Source organism: Taudactylus pleione, unplaced genomic scaffold (genome assembly GCF_031769625.1).
Source record: "Taudactylus pleione unplaced genomic scaffold, aTauple2 ptg001103l, whole genome shotgun sequence".
Classification (NCBI taxonomy): domain Eukaryota; kingdom Metazoa; phylum Chordata; class Amphibia; order Anura; family Myobatrachidae; genus Taudactylus; species Taudactylus pleione.
The window spans coordinates 664,134-682,664 of NW_028285504.1; the positions used below are offsets into that span (position 1 = coordinate 664,134).

The 18,531-nt window shown below is 45.6% G+C and overlaps 1 protein-coding gene and 1 long non-coding RNA gene across 2 annotated transcripts in view; one reads left to right on the forward strand and one right to left on the reverse strand.

The window, feature by feature from the left end:
* LOC148453735 (uncharacterized) overlaps positions 1 to 13,286 on the forward strand; it is a 45,062-nt gene extending 31,776 nt beyond the window's left edge. The window contains exon 4 of the mRNA XM_088461793.1: positions 12,999 to 13,286. Within this exon, the coding sequence (XP_088317919.1) occupies positions 12,999 to 13,219 (221 nt within the window). The 3' untranslated portion in view covers positions 13,220 to 13,286. The remainder of the gene's footprint in view (positions 1 to 12,998) is intronic.
* The window catches only part of LOC148453734 (uncharacterized), a 60,497-nt gene extending 42,184 nt beyond the window's left edge, over positions 1 to 18,313 (reverse strand). The window contains exons 1-2 of the long non-coding RNA XR_015874873.1: positions 18,234 to 18,313; positions 16,932 to 17,025 (exon numbers count right to left, since the gene is read on the reverse strand). This is a non-coding gene — a long non-coding RNA (uncharacterized LOC148453734). The remainder of the gene's footprint in view (positions 1 to 16,931; positions 17,026 to 18,233) is intronic.
* Positions 18,314 to 18,531: the final 218 nt, after the last annotated feature.

Here is an 18,531-nt window from a genome sequence, read left to right on the forward strand (position 1 = left end):
GTTAGAGAGGGTCTTGTATGTGAAGGTGAGGAGTTTGAAGAGGATTCTGTAGGGGAACGGGAGGAAGTGCAGGTTTTGGCAGAGGGGAGCAGCAGAAGTGGAATGGCGGGAGAGGAAGATAAGTCTAGCTGCAGCATTGAGAACAGACTGGAGGGGAGCAAGATGGCAATGTGGGAGGCCAGTAAGGAGAAGGTTGCAGTAGTCAAGCCGAGAAATGATTAGTGAATGAGTAATCAGTTTGGTAGCATTCTGGGAGAGGAAAGGCCTAATGTAAGCGATGTTGCGTAGCTGGAACTGACAGAATTGTGCCAGAGATTGAATATGGGTGGTGAAGCAGAGTGTGGAGTCAAGGGTGACACCCAAGCAGCGAAGTTGGGGGACAGGGGAGATGATGGTGTTGTCAACAGTGATAGCAAGATTGGTTGGAGTTGAGACTCTATTAGGGGGAAAGATGATGAGTTCGGTTTTGTACTTGTTGAGCTTCAGAGAGCGCTCGGACATCCAGGAAGAGATGGTGGAGAGGCAGCTGGATACCTGTGAGAGGACAGAAGGGGAGAACTCAGGAGAGGAGAGGTATAGTTGCGTGTCATCGGCATAGAGGTGGTATTGGAGGCCGAAGGAGCTGATGAGTTTTCCTAGTGTAGAGGTGTACAGGGAGAAAAGCAGCGGGCCCAGGACAGAACCCTGCGGGACACCAATGGGAAGGGTGGAAGGGGGGGAGGTGGACCCAGAGGCAGACACAGAGAAGGAGCGGTTGGTGAGGTAAGAGGTGAACCAGGCATGGATGGTGTTAGAGATGCCAAAGGTCTGAAGGGTGCGGAGGAGGAGAGTATGATCCACGGTGTCGAAGGTTGTAGAGAGGTCCAGGAGGATGAGCAGAGAGAAGTGCCCCTGGATTTGGCTGCAAGCAGGTCATTGGTGACCTGCTTGCATATATATATATATATATATATATATATATATATATATATATATATATATATGCACACACACACACACATACACGTACAGGTTGAGTCTCCCGTATCCAAATATTTTTATAAACTGATTTTTTGTTTTGCATGACTGACATAGTGAAACCTTTGCTTTTGATGGTTTAAAGACACAAAATTATTGAAGATCAATGTGTTCATCCATCAGTAGATACACGCTGTATGCAGTCATCACGGTAGCCGGGCTAAGTGGTGTAGAGGAGCTCCAGAAAGAAGAGGCGTGTTGCTGTGACTGGTCCCTTCCAGGCAACAAATCAATAGCGCAGCAGTCCCTAATTGCTGAGGCACCTTTAAGTAAGCCCCAATTGGTGAGGGGGTGGGGAGGGGCTGGGCACAGCCATTAGTAGGCTGTTGCAGCAGGAAAAAAAATCTCCTGCCTACAGCAGCAGGACAGATGCTGTGGGCCTGTTTTGATGGGAGGGCCTGAAGCTGAACCTCCAACCGCCCCATTGTTAATCCGTCCCTGACCCTATATAACCCCTTCCCTTCCACTGTAAGCTCAGTCATGTTTAACCACGCTGGAGAAAGGCCCTCGGAAGAAGTAAGAAACCAGAGACCACAGGTATCTAGTATGACACCAAACAAGGAAGGGACCTTGGCATCCCCCAGATTGACTCCAAGGAAGAAATTATACGTTGTGTAAAAATCGTATTTCCTTTTTCATCCATCTTGGGGATGCCTTACATCTGGAATATACCAAAACAAGCCAATTAAGGGGATGGGAGCATCGGAACTGACCGCTCTAAGAATTTTCCGCCCAACACTGGCATCTCTTGTGCCAAATGTAAGGAAGTGGTAAAATTTTCTAAAAGTGTGTACGGTTGACCAGGTAGATGCTTTGTAGAGCTGCTCAACCAAGGCACCATGACGTACAGCCCAAGAAGCCCCTACAGCACGTCGAGTGGGTCAGAATTGTGGCCGGCACAGTCACATTCGAGGACAGATATGCTTGCCTAAAGGCAGAAGTGACCCATCTAGTGATGGATCCTTTTGAGGCTGGCCAGCCTCTTTTTGGTGCATCAATCAATAGCAACATGGAATCCATATGCCTTAAAGAAGCAGTATGCTCCAAGTAAATGCGTAACGCATGTACCACATCCAACAGTGCTAAGGAAATATCTTCATTAGTTACTGAATCCTTGCGAAAAACTGAAAGGACAATATCCTGGTTAATGTGGAAAGCCGATACCACCTTTGGAAGAAAGGAAGGTTTAGTGCATACCCTATCCTCATGAAAAATGAGAAGCTGAGCTTTACAGGAAACAGCCACTAACTCATATACTCAAAGCAATGGCCAAAAGGAAACCAACCTTCAAAGTAAGATATCACAAAACTACAGTTTCTAGAGGCTCAAATGGTGCCTTTTGAAGTGCCTCCAACACTAAATTCAAGTCCCAAGGAGGAACCGGTGGGACATATTGAGGCTGCATGTGAAGTTAGGGTTAGGCACCATTGGGGGAGGTTAGGGTTAGACATCCCCATGGGAAGGTTAGGTTTAGGGTGCAGGAAGGGGGGGTTAGGTTTAGGCACCCCCGGGGGGAACTTAGGGTTGGGCATCACTGGGTGTAGGTTAGGGTTAAGAACCCCCCCCCAGGAGGGTTAGGTTTAGGGTGCGGGAAGGGGGTTAGGTTTAGGCATCCCTGGGGGGGACTTAGGGTTAGGCACCACTGGGGGCAGGTTAGGGTTATGGGGGGGAACAGGGGTGGGTTAGGATAGTTACCACCCAGCCTCAGGATTTCCTCCTGTCGGGCTTCCACTATTGGGATTTGAACCGGTATTTCAATCCCATTTCATTTTATTTCCTCAAAATGTGAAAATTCTGGGAAAACGGATACATGATTCTTCTTACGTTTAAAGAAAGAAACTGAACTGGTCTCTGGCATAGCTGCTTCCTGTAGCAGCAAAGTTTCCCTGACCGCATCTATCAACATAGAAACTCCTGAATGGGAAGCACCCTCCCAGTTCGAGGTGTCTTCCAAGTCATAATCCAATTCCCCTTCTTCCTGGAAAGAGGTAGCTAAAGCCTCTCCTCCAGGAAAATCCACTGAGGAATGGAGGAGCCGCTCATTGTTAAGTCCACGTGGGTCCAAGCCAATGAGCGGCTGCTAATGTTAAGCCGCCGCTGATTGGCTCGCGGCCTGGCACTAATGATACTGTAGCTCATTCTCCATGAGCTGTCATTAGCGTACTGTAACAACCTGCTGAAGCATGTAGTTACAGTGTGTCCGTGGCCCTTATTGGATTTCTGCGGAGAAAATCGTGGGACAAAAGGTGAGTATTGGCTCTTTTTTTCAGGTACTTCCATAGGATACTTTACGTTGAGAAGGGGACGTGAACATCTGGCAGCAGGTGACTATGTGTGAGTGTGTATGGATGTAATAAATCTTTATTTTCACTGTGTGTGTGTCTACCCGCATGCTAGTACTTGTGGTTCTCCAAGTACCAGCATGCTGGGGAGGCTTGCTGGAACCTGTAGTTGCACTGTAAAGACAATGTGAATAATTAACATTTTTATACCGTACACTATCAGCCCACCACCCACCGCCCAGGGGTGGCGGGCATAGCCCCGGGCTATCAGCCAGGGGTGCCCTGGCCTGGGCTGACTAGCAGTCAGGGCTGATGCTGTGGCTGGGGGGCCCAGTGAATGGTCCGGAGCTGGTTTTAAATATAGGGGTAACCTCACGGATTTCCCCCCCCTCTATATTTAAAACCAGCTCTGGCCCTGCAGCCAATTACGGTGGAACCCTACTCATTTTGTTCCCTGTAATTTTAAGAACCAGGACAGGCTGGCAAGTCCAGGGCTGTTTAAGCTTTATGTCATTTTTTTTTTACTTTTAACCTGTTTTTTTACAGGCTAGGGGGCCCAATTATTAATGATCGCATTTTGCAATGCGATCAGGCCATGCAGTACCGCCCATGATTGCATTGCAAATGCGATCATAGCGGCCGAATGTATGATCCGGCACATGCAGGGTGACGGGCTCCGAAAGTCCCACGGACTGCACATGAGCGGCGCCCATTGCCAGCGGAGGGATCTGGGAGATCCCTCCGCCAGCTGACAGGCGGTAAGTCCCCATAGGCGGTAAGTCCCCATAGGCTACAGCGGCTAACGCTATCTCCACTTTGAACCCCTTAGCCTCACCCTCACTATGTGTCTATCAGATATTGATACATTTGGCAGCATCGCATCCCCCATAGAAACCTATGGGGGAGGCGGCTGCCAGCGGCAATGGAGGGATCACAGCAGGTATCGGAGATCATCCTATATATAGATATCGGAGATACCTGCTGTGGTCCCTCCTTCATACATCCGGGGGATACTTAGTATTTGAGGTAAACCCCCGAAAACAGGCGTTTTCGGGGAATTTACCTCAAATTCCCTTTGATAAATGGGCCCCTAGAACACAAGCAGCTTACACATATCTCACTGATACATGCAGGCTGCTTGCTCAGGAGAGATTTGCAGAGAGAAGACACTGCAATCTCGGGTGAGTAATCTGCAAAACCTGCTACTCGGGAGAGAAATCTCATTCTGCTTCACCATCGGAAATCTCACTCTCAGCTAAACTCACTTCTTGGTAAATTTGAGAGTCTCAGGGGCCTCAAATCACCCGAGCTTTGGCATAGCTAATCGAGTTGAAAAAAAAGCACACTCTCCCAGACTCGATTCTTAGTAAATTTACCCCCTGGAGTCTTAAAAGACCAAATTATTTGCAAAAAAAAAGGAAAACAATAGGTAAATGTATCTCACATACACCTGTATGTTACTGCCTAAAAACACTGAGAAAACAGTGCAGTAAAAGATGCTTATATAGCTATAAGCCCAGAAAACACCACGTTAAATACATAAAAGTAATAATCCTAGTTTACTGCTTAACTTGACAGCCTCTATCCCCCAGTATCTGCTGTGAGCTCTTCCACATAGACTTCAGCCGTTCTCATGCCTAACTTTGCAGCAGCTTGAACTACTGATAATTAATACCTGTGGGAGGTATGGCCAGCCGCGGTGTCCTGCTCACTCAGGACACCTGTGTATCCATAGCAAGACTGACTTACGGTGGAAAGGAAGGGGCTATAAAGGGGATGGGAGCCAGTTTCAACTAGCTAGTGTAAGACTCCACCCTTCATTATGCATCCCACAGATGGATGAAAAAGGAATTGGGTTTATTCCAGGTGCCAGGCTTCCAGGTGGACCATTGTTCTGACCCACTCTATTCATGGACAAAAACTCCCTTTACTTGGATTGTTGGAGTTCTCTTGTAGGATCAAGATTTGGATGTTGGTCACCATCCACAATGGTCTCAGCAAAGGGTCTGGTTTTGTCTCCCTTCAGGATCACTAGTTTGCTACCTCTACTCATTAATTTGTGTATTAATTGCAGAACTTTTTGCTGTGGGAATACAAGCTAATCGAAGACTTCTCTATTTGATGTTTTTGCACACAATAGCAGACGCTTCTCATTCCCTTTTTTGAAGAACTTGATCTGTATGGACAATTTTCAGGATACAAAATCAATCCTCAAAAGACAGTAAATTTAGACTTCTCCATACCATGGGCAGTGAAGATCTCGTTGGAACAGACATTACCATTCAATATGCATAAGATTAAGTATATTGGTATTTTTATCACCAGATGTTGTAATTAACTTTTCCACAATATCTTTTCTTGACTTCTCATCCAGGTCAAATCAGACCTCGAGACTCAGGAGCTCATTCAGAGTCTGTCGTGAGCGCTCACGACCGACTCGATGTTGCCCCACAGCGCATGCGCACGACGGAGCCGGCTCCGTCGTGCACATGCGCGAGACCCGGCTAACGACGGGTGATCCGTCGTTAGACAGGGCGATCTGTCGATGTTGAGTGACAGCTCGCCCCGTTTGCTGGGCGGGCCGGGGGCGTGCCTGGCCAAATGGAGGCGTTCCTGTCGGAATGCTTGCCGTTTGGGGGCGGCCCCACTGACATCATCAGTGATGTCAGTGGGGAGCTTCACACTCGATCAGAGCAGGAAGCTCCCTGGGGCTTAGGGTTGACGAGACCCTACCTTAGGGTCTCGTCGTAAGCCCCGATGGTCGCGATGGTCTTGACCATCGCAACCATCACCCTTGTCGGTCGTTAGAGCTGTGGGTTAACCCACAGCCTAACGACCGACATGGAGGCGGCCGTTCAAGATGCAAGCCGCCGCCCTGTTTCAGAACGACTGCTTGCATCCTACGACCGCCTCTGAATGAGGCCCTCAGTCCCGCCATTTATTTCCTGGATTTGCCAAATTAACGATCTAAAAATTTATGTACTCACTAGGTTCCTGTACCTATTTTTCTAATCTTCTCTATTCACATTCCCTACAACACTATTCTTATAGGGAGGTAAACATCTGGGTTCTGCAGAAGACCTCGCATGAGATTTGGAATCCCAGATTTAAAATCATGTTTTATGATCTTGCAACTCAAACAATGCGTTTTATGGAATACTAGTCCATTCTTCCTCCTCTGGCACCCTTGTTTGCTGAGTCCTAAAGCCTCTGTTCTCCTTCTGTAGCAATCAGAGACTGTGCCAACAGGTTCTAATCATTGTTCCCCACCTACATTATACCACATTACCTGAGTTTACTCCAGGTTTATCAGGTTTATCTTCAATCTCATTTGGTCCCTGGCTGGCATCAAATACATGAATAATATAAACTAATGACAACTTATTAACTCAGATACTCAATACAAATTTGGTATTCTTCACAAAAATGTATTTCAGTCCCTGCACTTTCACAGTAAGAATAAACAATAAATCTTTTGCAGGCCTTTATCCACCATGGAATCACTCTGACAAGCTTCTACATAAGGCCTGGTTCCCACCTCGTACTCCTTGTACTCCGAACTCCAAATTTGTCTCCTTAAGACACTCACGAGCTAGCCTGAGAGGCTGAGTTGTGTTTACGAATGCGAACTGGGCAAAAATCAGAGAAAATCAATGTGTTAGGATTAAAGACACTATTTACAACTAAATGGATTAATATGCCAACAAGGCTCACAAAGATACACCCTGTCCCTTTGGAAGGAGTTATTCCTCTTTCCACTAGGATTACTTGTGGAGAAGAGCAGCCTTGATGGGCCAAGTAGTTCTTATCTGCCATCAAATTCTATGTTTCTATGATTCTCATCACCAAAACAATTCAATGTGGCACCTACTGTTAGTTACCACTTGCCAGCTAGTGGCCAACTAGAAAAGATCTAGTTTCCCCTCAATCCATTCTGTCATTAACAGGTAATTCCATTGCATTAAGTATATGACATCTGTGGCAGGGTTTTATACCATCTGGGATTTACTGCTTCTATTCGTTCACTTACTACATATTATTGCTAATTACACCAGTTGGTTAACTCCCCTGGCCAGTTTACTGGACAATCACCCCAGGGTCTACTGTTGGGAGGTATTTTGTTATTGTGAGCTGTGCTGCATGTATGTGTTTCGATTTTATACTGCCTTCAGTACCTGAGTTTTTCCACATAACTCTTTTGTAGCTGTAATGTTTAAGATCATTTTAGATAGTGTATGAATGTTGCGTTTTCTTAATGGGGCAAAAGCAAATATTTGTAGCATATTTCTAGACAATGTTTATTTAATTTACAAGAAAAAGGTCAAGGTTTCATAATACTGTTAGTATTATCTATTAGTCACGGTTCAATATAAAATGGCTATCACAGTAAAACACGTATAGCTGAGTAAACATTTCTTTAACAGATGTCTATTGAAAGTGCTTCTTTTTGGTTTATTAAAAGTAACACTTTTAGATTATATCCCAGGGAAGTACAGTACTAACCTGGTTATTTCAGTCTCTGGTTTTGTATAGTATATACTACAAACATATTTTTGTGCCCCATTAAGAACACACAACATTCATAAACTACTGTTGGGAAACCAAGGGGGACTGAGGCCATAGGGAACTTGCATACCTGAGCATTAGGATATACTAAGTAATACTGTCCCAATTGTCGACACTACTTTAAAATATAAACCATGGACTAAAGAGAGATGTTGACCCCCCCAGGTACTGCATCCCAGCCATAAGGATATAAATTATGGGAGGCCACCCAGTGGCCTGTATTTTAATGGAGACATAATAAAAGTTTGGTCTATACAAATTTTATTATAAAGGGTTACAATGGTGTGGTTCTTTTAATCAGTAGAAAAAGTGCCCGCTTTATGACAGGAAGATAGTAGAGAAAATGTCTTCTTGGTACGGTGTGCCCCAAAAAATGGGCATGGCTACACTACATGAGGGGTGTGGCCACCCAAACCGGTGGAGTGTCAGCATGACACGCCACCCATTTCTCGTCACTCTGGGAACATTCCTCTCCATTTAGAGTCATTCTAAATACACCTTACCTATATGATGGTTTCTCTGCTATGGGGAACTTCTGAAGAAATTGATCTTCCCTGGGCAGACAGTGTCTTCAGTCGGTATTCACTATTCATGTCATAGATCATTTGGTACGGACAATGTTGTATGATGATGACATTGGTTATATTCTAACGAATCTATACTTGAACCTCTATATACCCCTGCCTATACTTTCTAAAATCCTTCCTATAAACCTCTAAGGATGACGCTGGTTTGCATACGCAGTTATACAGTAAATAGAGACTCCAGACTTAGAACATGTGGTTCCAAAGCACAAAGTATTATTCAAGTAAGAAGTACAGTCAGTTACACGCTATTGATTCAGACACAATTAGACGCAAAAGGAATTATACAGACCACAAGTACAGTATACATACGCAGCGCTTCCGGACCAGATGATAGGCATCAGCAAGAAACCCCTCGTCATTCAGCAAGAAGACTAAAATCCCAGTGTTTGAGCGCACATATTTATACCCCCCCAGAATAGACAGGACAATAGAGACGTTTGTTGCTGATATCATTGGTTCCCAGGGGAGAAGCATATGTTACAGTGCATTTAACAGGCTGGTTCAAATAGACTCGCCCAGCCTCTACAACTGAGGGTCTCCGCCTCCCCGCCCCCATGCTACATCCTAACAGTTGTTCCTAAAATATACATTTTGTTGCTTGTAGTCTCTGCGGTCCATAAGTTGGGAATGCATGATGCGATCTCCACACCGATAGTACCGGAATTCTGTTGAAAGAGTATGCATCAGTACAAACCCAAACACTGCTGTCTTAACATGTATAGAACCTTAGTTTAAATGCTGTGAAATAAAGATATTTGATAACTAACTGAACCAACTTAAATCATATACTTTAAAGCTTATTAAACCTTATGTGTGAATATGTAATGTGTGAGTATTCAGGGTTTGATATAAAGACGTATTAATGTGTGTATGAGGAGGGGTGCACTTAACTCTCACTAAGTGAACATCTTAGCAGTGTGACATGCTGAGCCAGATAGTTCCACATGTCCACCCTGTCAGCAGTCCCCCCCACCTGTCCCAGGCTTCAAAAGAAAAACTCTTTATTCTCCCAGTCTCTTGTGTGAAATGCAAATAGCCCAGCTACAAGAGACAGACCTAAGATGACACTCTAGTCTTTGAAATCATGTCATTGCAGGAAGCTTGCTAATGTAAGGTGTGTATTCGAGCCAGACAACCTGTAGTAAGGGCAAACACTATCCAGGAAGCTTATCTACACAAGCTAGTTGTGACGTGGCCATTTGCTCTATTCATCTAATGCAATCAATTTTGGCATACTGTAAAGCCATTTCTGAAATATATATCCTTTATAATACGTAAAGTAATGAAATGGGCTTTTGGTGAATCGCCGTAACCTATGGCGATGGTCACAGATGCATCCGCATGATGCTAATAGTATTATCGCCACATGTACTAAAATGTGAGTTTATCTAAAATGGCGCTTAGGCGGCCATTTCGCAAAACGGCGTCTTGCGGCCAGTCGCAAGATGGTGTCGCTGCGATTCAATTTTAAACTGATCTTGTCTCAGCCAATAATCCAGTTTTGACAGTTCCTACACAGAAGTTCATCCAGACTTGTGCCACCTCCTGCCCCCTGTATCCACTCCAGTCTCCTGCCCCTTGTGTCTCTCCAACCTCCTGTCTTTACAGCCTCCTGCCCTTTGTCTTTCCAGTTTACTGCCCCTAATGTCTCTCCAGCCTCCTGGCCCATCACTCCAGCCTCTTGTCCTGTCTTTCCATCCTCCTGCCCTTTGTGTCTCCAGCCTCCTGCCCCCTGTGTCTTTCAGACTCCTGTCTTTCCAGCCTCCTGCCACGTGGCTCAAGCCTACTGAAACTCCAGTCTCTTGTCCCATGTCTCTCAGCTTCAACCCCCTCCCGTGTCTCTCAGCCTTCCCTTCTGTGTCCCTCAGCCTCACCCTGTCTCTCAGCCTCACCATCACTATGTGTCCATCAGCCTGTGTTCCTAACCCCCACTGTGTCCCTCACACTCGCTATGTGTCCCTCAGCCTCACCCTTACTTGCTAGGTGTCCCTCAGCCTCACACTCGCTATTTGCCACCTGAGCCTCACACTTACTCTGTGTCCTTCAGTCTCGTACTCGCTATGTGTCCCTCACCCTTCAATTTGCTATGTGTCCCTAAGCCTATTCCTGTGTCTCCAAGCCTCACCCTCACTCTGTGTCTCTCAGCGTCACCCTCACTCCGTGTCTCTCAGTGTTATCCTCACTCTGTGTATCTCAGTCACAGTTTCTCTCAGTCTCGCCCTGTGTCTCTCAACCGCACCCTCACTGTAACTCTCACTCTTCCCTTCCGTGTCGCTCTGCCTCCCCTACTGTGTCTAACAGCTTCACCGTCTGTGTCTCTCTTCCTTCCCCTCTGTGTCCATTAGCCTCACCCTGCATCCCTCAGCATCACCCTCATTCTGTCTCTCAGCCTCAACCTGTGTCTCTCAGCCCTCAACTTCACCCTGTCTCTCAGCCTTACACTCACTTTGAACCCCTTAGCCTCACCCTCACTATGTGTCTATCAGCCTCACCCTGTGACTCACAGCCTAATCCTCACTCTGTGTCTCTCAGCCTCCCCCTCATTCTGTGTCTATCAGCCTCAACCTCACTGTGTCTCTCAGCCTCACCCTCACTATGGCCCTCATTCAGAGTCGATCGCAAGAAGCGATCGCTCACTCTGAATGAGGGCGGGCACTTCTTGTTTTGAAGTGCTGCCTCCAGGTCGCAAGCTAAGCTGTGGGTTACCACCCACAGCTTAGCTTGCGAACAGGGTGATGGTCGCGATGGTCATCACCATCGCGACCATCGGGGCTTACGACCAGACCCTAAGGTTGGGTCTGGGCACTCGTAAGCCCCAGGGAACTTCCTGCTCTGTTTGAGCAGGAAGTTCCCCACTGACATCATCAATTATGTCAGTGGGGCCGCCCCCAAACGGCAAGCGTTCCAACTGGAACGCCTCCGTTTGGCTGAGCACGCCCCCGGCCCGCCCAGCAAATGGGGCGAGCTGTCACTCAACATTGACAGCTCGCCCCATCTGCTAAGAGACCCCTAGCAACGGAGCGCACGTCGCTAGCCGGGTCTCGCGCATGCGCACGATAGAGCCGGCTCCGTCGTGCGCATGCGCTGTGGGGCAACTTTGAGTCGGTCGTGAGCGCTCAGCGCTCACGACCGACTCTGAATGAGCTCCTGAGTCTCGAGGTCTGATTTGACCTGGATGAGAAGTCAAGAATAGATATTGTGGAAAAGTTAATTACAACATCTGGTGATAAAAATACCAATATACTTAATCTTATGCATATTGAATGGTAATGTCTGTTCCAACGAGATCTTCACTGCCCATGGTATGGAGAAGTCTAAATTTACTGTCTTTTGAGGATTGATTTTGTATCCTGAAAATTGTCCATACAGATCAAGTTCTTCAAAAAAGGGAATGAGAAGCGTCTGCTATTGTGTGCAAAAACATCAAATAGAGAAGTCTTCGATTAGCTTGTATTCCCACAGCAAAAAGTTCTGCAATTAATACACAAATTAATGAGTAGAGGTAGCAAACTAGTGATCCTGAAGGGAGACAAAACCAGACCCTTTGCTGAGACCATTGTGGATGGTGACCAACATCCAAATCTTGATCCTACAAGAGAACTCCAACATGCTCTGTGGGGACCATCGACCCGGTTGCGACCGGATCTGAATGAGACCCTATGTCTCTCAGCCCCCATTCTGTCTCTCTCAGCCCCCCCTTCTGTCTCTCTCAGCCTCCGCTGCAGCTGTATGCCATAAGATATAAAAGACTGACTACAGCTGTATGCCATAAGATATACTATAATACTGACTGCAGCTGTATGCCATAAGATAAAATACTGACTGCAGTTGTATGCCATAAAATATATAATACTAATGACTGCAGCTGTATGCCATAAAATATATAATAATACTAACTACAGCTGTATGCCATAAGATATAAAATACTACTGAGTGCAGCTGTATGCCATAAGATATAAAATAATACTGACTGCAGCTGTATATCATAAAATATATAATACTGACTGCAGCTGTATATCATTAGATATACAATAATACTGACTACAGCTGTAAGCCATGATATACAATAATACTGACTACTGCTGTAAGCCATAAGATGTACTGTACAATAATACTGACTACAGCTGTATGCCATAAGATATACAATAATATATAATACTGACTACTGCTGTATGCCATAAGATATACAATAATACTGACTACAGCTGTATGCCATAAGATATACAATAATATATAATACTGACTACAGCTGTATGCCATAAGATATACAATAATACTGACTACTGCTGTATGCCATAAGATATACAATAATACTGACTACAGCTGTATGCCATAAGATATGCAATAATATATAATACTGACTACTGCTGTATGCCATAAGATATACAATAATACTGACTACAGCTGTATGCCATAAGATATACAATAATATATAATACTGACTACAGCTGTATGCCATAAGATATACAATAATAATGACTGCAGCTGTATTCCATAAGATATACAATAATACTGACATCATTCTTTCTGCTTTTTTCCTTTTCAGATCTTCCTATTGTTACAAAGCCTCCGTACATTGAACCATTTCATCCACCGGTTAAACCGAAGTTTCCTTTCCCAGATTATCCTTACAATAGGCCTCCTCCATCTTACCCTCCTCAACCTGATTTACCGCCAATAGTCTTGGATCCTTTCGATCCTTCAGGTTATATAGCTGATGAAAACCCCTTTCCGGTCTTCAATGGTAGAGAAGATAATTTCCCCTAATCCTGCAATATGTTCTGTATGTCTACTTATTTTGTTATGTTGTTGGACTATCAAAAGAACAATATAAAAAGAGATGTACTGTTAAAATAGGTCTTCATAAATTCACAATAAACATAATGACAATATTCTTTGCCGGTTTCTGTTTGTGTTCTTAAATAACAAACACAATTTTGCTGCTTTGAATGTTTATATTATATACTGAAACATCTATAACAAATTGAATCAAACCAGGGCATATGCAAAGAACAACATAAGTTTCTCACTAAGTAAACCATTATTAACCTGCTATGAACCATGCATCCTGGCAGGGCCGGACTGGGACTAAAAATAGGCCCTGGCATTTCAAGAACACACAGGCCCACCTTGGCATCCGCATCTGGCTCCTGGCATAGACTCCTCCCCTTACTATTCCTGACTCCTCCCACTTGTCTTACAAATATAATTAATATTAGAGCAACATACAAGTGTACATTATTCTCTGTATTAAATATACACACATCACAGCTCATACTGCAGGGGATTGAAACATGTGCCATAGTCAGATATTTAGTATTTGATTTTGTTAGGTAAAGCTGACGCTACATTGGTGTAGGTCACACTCAAAGAAAAGGAAAGGCATTTTCCCAATGGACCTAGCCCTGGTTTAGCAGTTGTAGAGGATTAGATAGTGATCACTGTAGGAATTTTTAGGGTAGGGGTGTTGAACACAGAGGAGGTCACACCTGTGCACACCAAAGCAGAGCCATAACTACACATTTTGGTGCCCTGTGTACATAAGGAGCATTGGTGCCCCCTTCCACACCTTAAGAGGTGAAGAGCGCGCCGTAGGCACGCTTTGAAAAAAACAGAGTGTAGTCTCGCTGGTAAAGGGCGTGCCCACACAATAGTACCCTTAATTCAAATTATGCCACACAGTATTGCCCCTTAGTCACATTAAACCACACAGTAGTGTCCCTTACACATTATGCCACACACCATAATGGCCTTTACACATTATGCCATACACCGTAATGGCCATTACACACAGGCGAAAGTAGATATTTGGTAAGGTGGGCCCAGCAGGGCTGCCAAGTCACTGGACAGGCCCAGGTATGGTGGGAGTGCATGACTACATGGTAGGGCATGGCAACTCCCTCTCATTTACAGCATGATTATAGTGTGAGCTGCTGTGAAGCAGAGGTGTGAGTTGAGTTGTGCGTGGTTGCTGCATATTGGAGAAGTTGGTTACACCTCTCCTGTACTCCCATGACCCTAAAGAGACTTAGGTACTTTGTACCCATACTCCTGAGTCCCAGGGCCCGATTCAGACCTGCTCGCTAGATGCGTTCACACGCTGCCAAAGTATGCAAATCCTGCAATTGCACAGCAAGGCATTAGCACGCCCACTATGTCTTGGCGTGCATTCGCGGTGTGTATGTAGACGCCCACCAGCCTGTCTTAAGACGTCCACTTTCCCTTCACAATACATGTCATCTCCAGGAAGTGCATGCAACAATTGGTAACATCGAAAACCATCGGATGCTTACGCAGCACTTGTGGCAGACCATACCCTACCGCAAGCACTGCAAATGCTTCTGTGTAAACATCAGCCAAGTGGCGTGTACTATGATGCTGCATCTTAATTATGCACGCCTATGAAACGGCGTTAAGACGCTCAGGCACACCTGCATTCGCACCACCACTCCCCCGATTCCATCGACCAACACCTGTCAGCACCCACAAATGTCTCGTCCTGTAACTCAAGCTAGCGAGGCTTCTATGCACAAGGGGCGATTGCTTCGTAATACGCATGTGCACACTGTGTGCGAATGCAGCCTAGCAAGCGGGTCTGAATCAGGCCCCCAGTTCCAACCCATCACAACTTTTATTACCTTGATAGTTTTCCACCCTGTCTCATGACCATTACATAGGCAAAGCTTTCTAGCTTCAACTCTAGTCCCTGCGATGTGTTATGCTAGCCATACACTATACAATTATCGGGACGATACGCCCGATATCAGCATATCGCCCTGATAATTGCACTGTGTGTGCGGACGACCAATGGTAAAATATCGATTGGTCGGGCATGCGCCCCTGTCATTATCAGCGCTGCTATCTACAAGCAGCACTGATAGGTAGGCCTATGTATGAACGGTGAGTTTGCCTGACTGTTCTGTCCGCTGCAGCTATCGCTATCGACAGCTTCTGCCTAGTGATGCCCTATCCCCACAGCAGGGACAGCACTGTTCTTGCTGCGGGGGCTGCCGGCTCCAGGGCTGCACGCGGGATCTCTCGTTTGCGGGATCCCGTGCATGCTCAGTGGAGCCGGCCGGGACTGAGATACAACACATCAGTGCTAGACTGATGCGCTGTGGTCTCTAGCGGGGAGCGCCAGAGAGGGCAGTTATAAATCCCCCGCTCCGGCTGATGAGATGGTAATAGATCTCATCGTTAGGGCTTCCTGTTTCGCCTTGGTAAAGAGGCAAAGCAGGAAGCGTTATAGTGGCACGATAAGTGCTGCTATAATACATCTCTCCCATTGTTCCATACCAGAGACACACTCCATATGTTACATAGACCAACCAATTATACTATAAAGTAGACAAGATTTAACAGTCCTGTAATATTTAATAATATTTATTTACATAAACAAAAGGAAAAACAAACCGTTACCAAAAAAAAACATTATGAAGGAAATTAAAAGATTAAATGAATTGCATGGCCTTTACCCGACCTGCAGGGCATACATATCAGGTAGGTCACCCTCTGCAGCACAGTTTCAGACGGAATAGAACACTGCATGGCTGCATATGCTGTGCTGGGAACCTGCACACAGAGGACACTGGACCTGATTCAGACTAGTGGTCAGTGGCAAACGCAGGATTTCCAGAGGGGGGGTTTCCAAATGCTTAATTTTAGAATGAGTGTGGCCTGTCAATGAAGAGAGCAGAATTAGGCCCTGATTCAGAGCCGGACGCTCTGACCAGAGCGCTCGCTCTGAATCAGGGCCCACCTCCATAATTATGGAGCGTCCTCCTGGACGCTCGTATAGCTGTGGGTCACCACCCACAGCATATACGAGCGTGCAGGTTGATGGTCGCGATGGTCTTGACCATCGCGACCATCGCCACTGCGAGCTGAAGCCTGCGGTTGAGTTTCTCAACCGCAAGGCCCGGAGTGATTTTGGCTCTATCAGAGCCAAAATCACTCCCACTGACATCACTAGTGATGTCAGTGGGGTCGGCTTCTGACGGTAGGCTGTTTTAGCGGGGCGCTGCGCCCTGCCCTCCTTCTGGAGCACCCCTCCCTCCTTCTGGAGGGCAAAAAGCGCCCTGCCCTCACCGTGCAGCGCCCCGCTAAGACAGCCTGCAGGTGCAGTCTTCAACTGTGAGTCGCAGTGCCGGTGAATATTCTACCTGTCAGCAGCGCTTGGGGGCTGCCCGGCATGTCCGCAAGCGCCCAGGTACACCCCCAAGAGTGACGAAACGGGGACGCCTCATAAATACACCCCCCTTGTTTCTTAGCTACGCCACCTTTTCGGGTGCACGCGCACAAGTGTCTTTTCCCTAGGTGCCAGACCTAGAGTGAACACTACATACATATATATATATATATACATATATACAGAAAAACACATATATATATATATATATATATAGACACACACATACATACATATATGTATAAAGATCTCATGAACACATCAATGATGATATCATAGACGGGCACTCACCAGACTTTAGCTTCAAAAAATCTTTAATCAGTGAAAAGGGTGGTCGCAGACATCATGTGTCCAATAAGTCGACGTTTCGGATCCCCACTAGGTCCTTTATCAAGAAATGTGATCCATAAACATGCATATATTTAAAACAGCAATAGTTGTATAGTAACAGCAACAGCATTGCACACCCCACCAGGCCCCAGTATATATACCCACCCACAACCTGTAAACTCTCACCTCTGCACATCAAACCCCAAAACCTGGAGTAATACTATAATGACAGTGGAGTGCAACACACCACCTATTAGCCAAAATCCACCTCACTTACCAAGCTTTCACACAGCGCTTACCGCTGTGTCTCACACCATCGTGGCACCAGCTGTGCCCGCTGATGACGTCACTATTCTAATCACTTGTAACTCAAACGTTTTAGCTTTGCGTTCCACCTGTGGAACGCAAGCTTTAGAGCTACAGGGACAGAGGCTAACAGTTATTAGATCAGCCATGGCAGTGTCACTGGTATCAGCCTATAGGCTGATGTCAGGCAGGAGTCAACATTATTTTTTGGGGAAAAAAAAAACAACAGGCTCAGAAGGGCATAGCACTCATACCTTGCTGGGCAGCATCTGACAGCTCTGTAACAGACGAGAGGCAGATGCTAACCAGCATATATTCACCAATACCAAAATGTTCGAGACATCCATTGTAAAAAAAGAGGGGGAGGGGGATTTCTACATATACTAGGACCCAAGATAGAACAAGCAATAATGAGATCCCAACAAAGTAATAATAGCAAACCCATAGAATACAGCAGATATTCCAATCACAATGAGATACAGACATATTGTAAAAATAACTCATCCTATATATGAAAGCACACGGATACAGATACCCTGCAACCATCATAGAAGCAACAACATCTAGGAAAACACAAATGCTGCGTATTAATCTCACTACAATGGTGAACGCTGCCACTTATCAATAACAGACCTAAAGAACTCCAGAGTTATATTACAGGGATCCAAAGATATACCATACACCTGGTATATATAGCAACAGGGGGGACTAACTATATTACCACCAACACAAAAATCAAATATATAAACAACAAAACAAAACAAATATACAATCACACAAAAAACTGTGTAGAAGATAAAGAACCACACACACAAAAAAATATAATTTAAAACTTGAAGACTGTAAAAAAAGAATAAAAAAATAATATATATATATATATACATATATATATATATATATATACACACACATATACAAAATTAAGCACAGCAAGGGGGTTCCAGCGTCAGCACATACCTGCAGGTTAGTGCTGCTGTGATGATCATCAGGCAGGCAGGCGCTCCTGTGATCGTGAGGGGGGGCACCCGTGGGGGGAGGGGCTGCTGAGATAGCTGGAGGGGGGGTATTGGACCTCTTGTGACCCCCGGGGGTGGATGCACCTGTGATGGCCAGCAATAGCTCCACCTCCAGCCGGGCATATGCTGCTTTGCAGACACTAGAGCCCACCTCTCCCTCTGGTGGCCATTTTGGAAGGGATTTTTTTATGCGATTCTATCACAAGTGGTTCAGGAAGATATGCTCGGCTGACGGACAG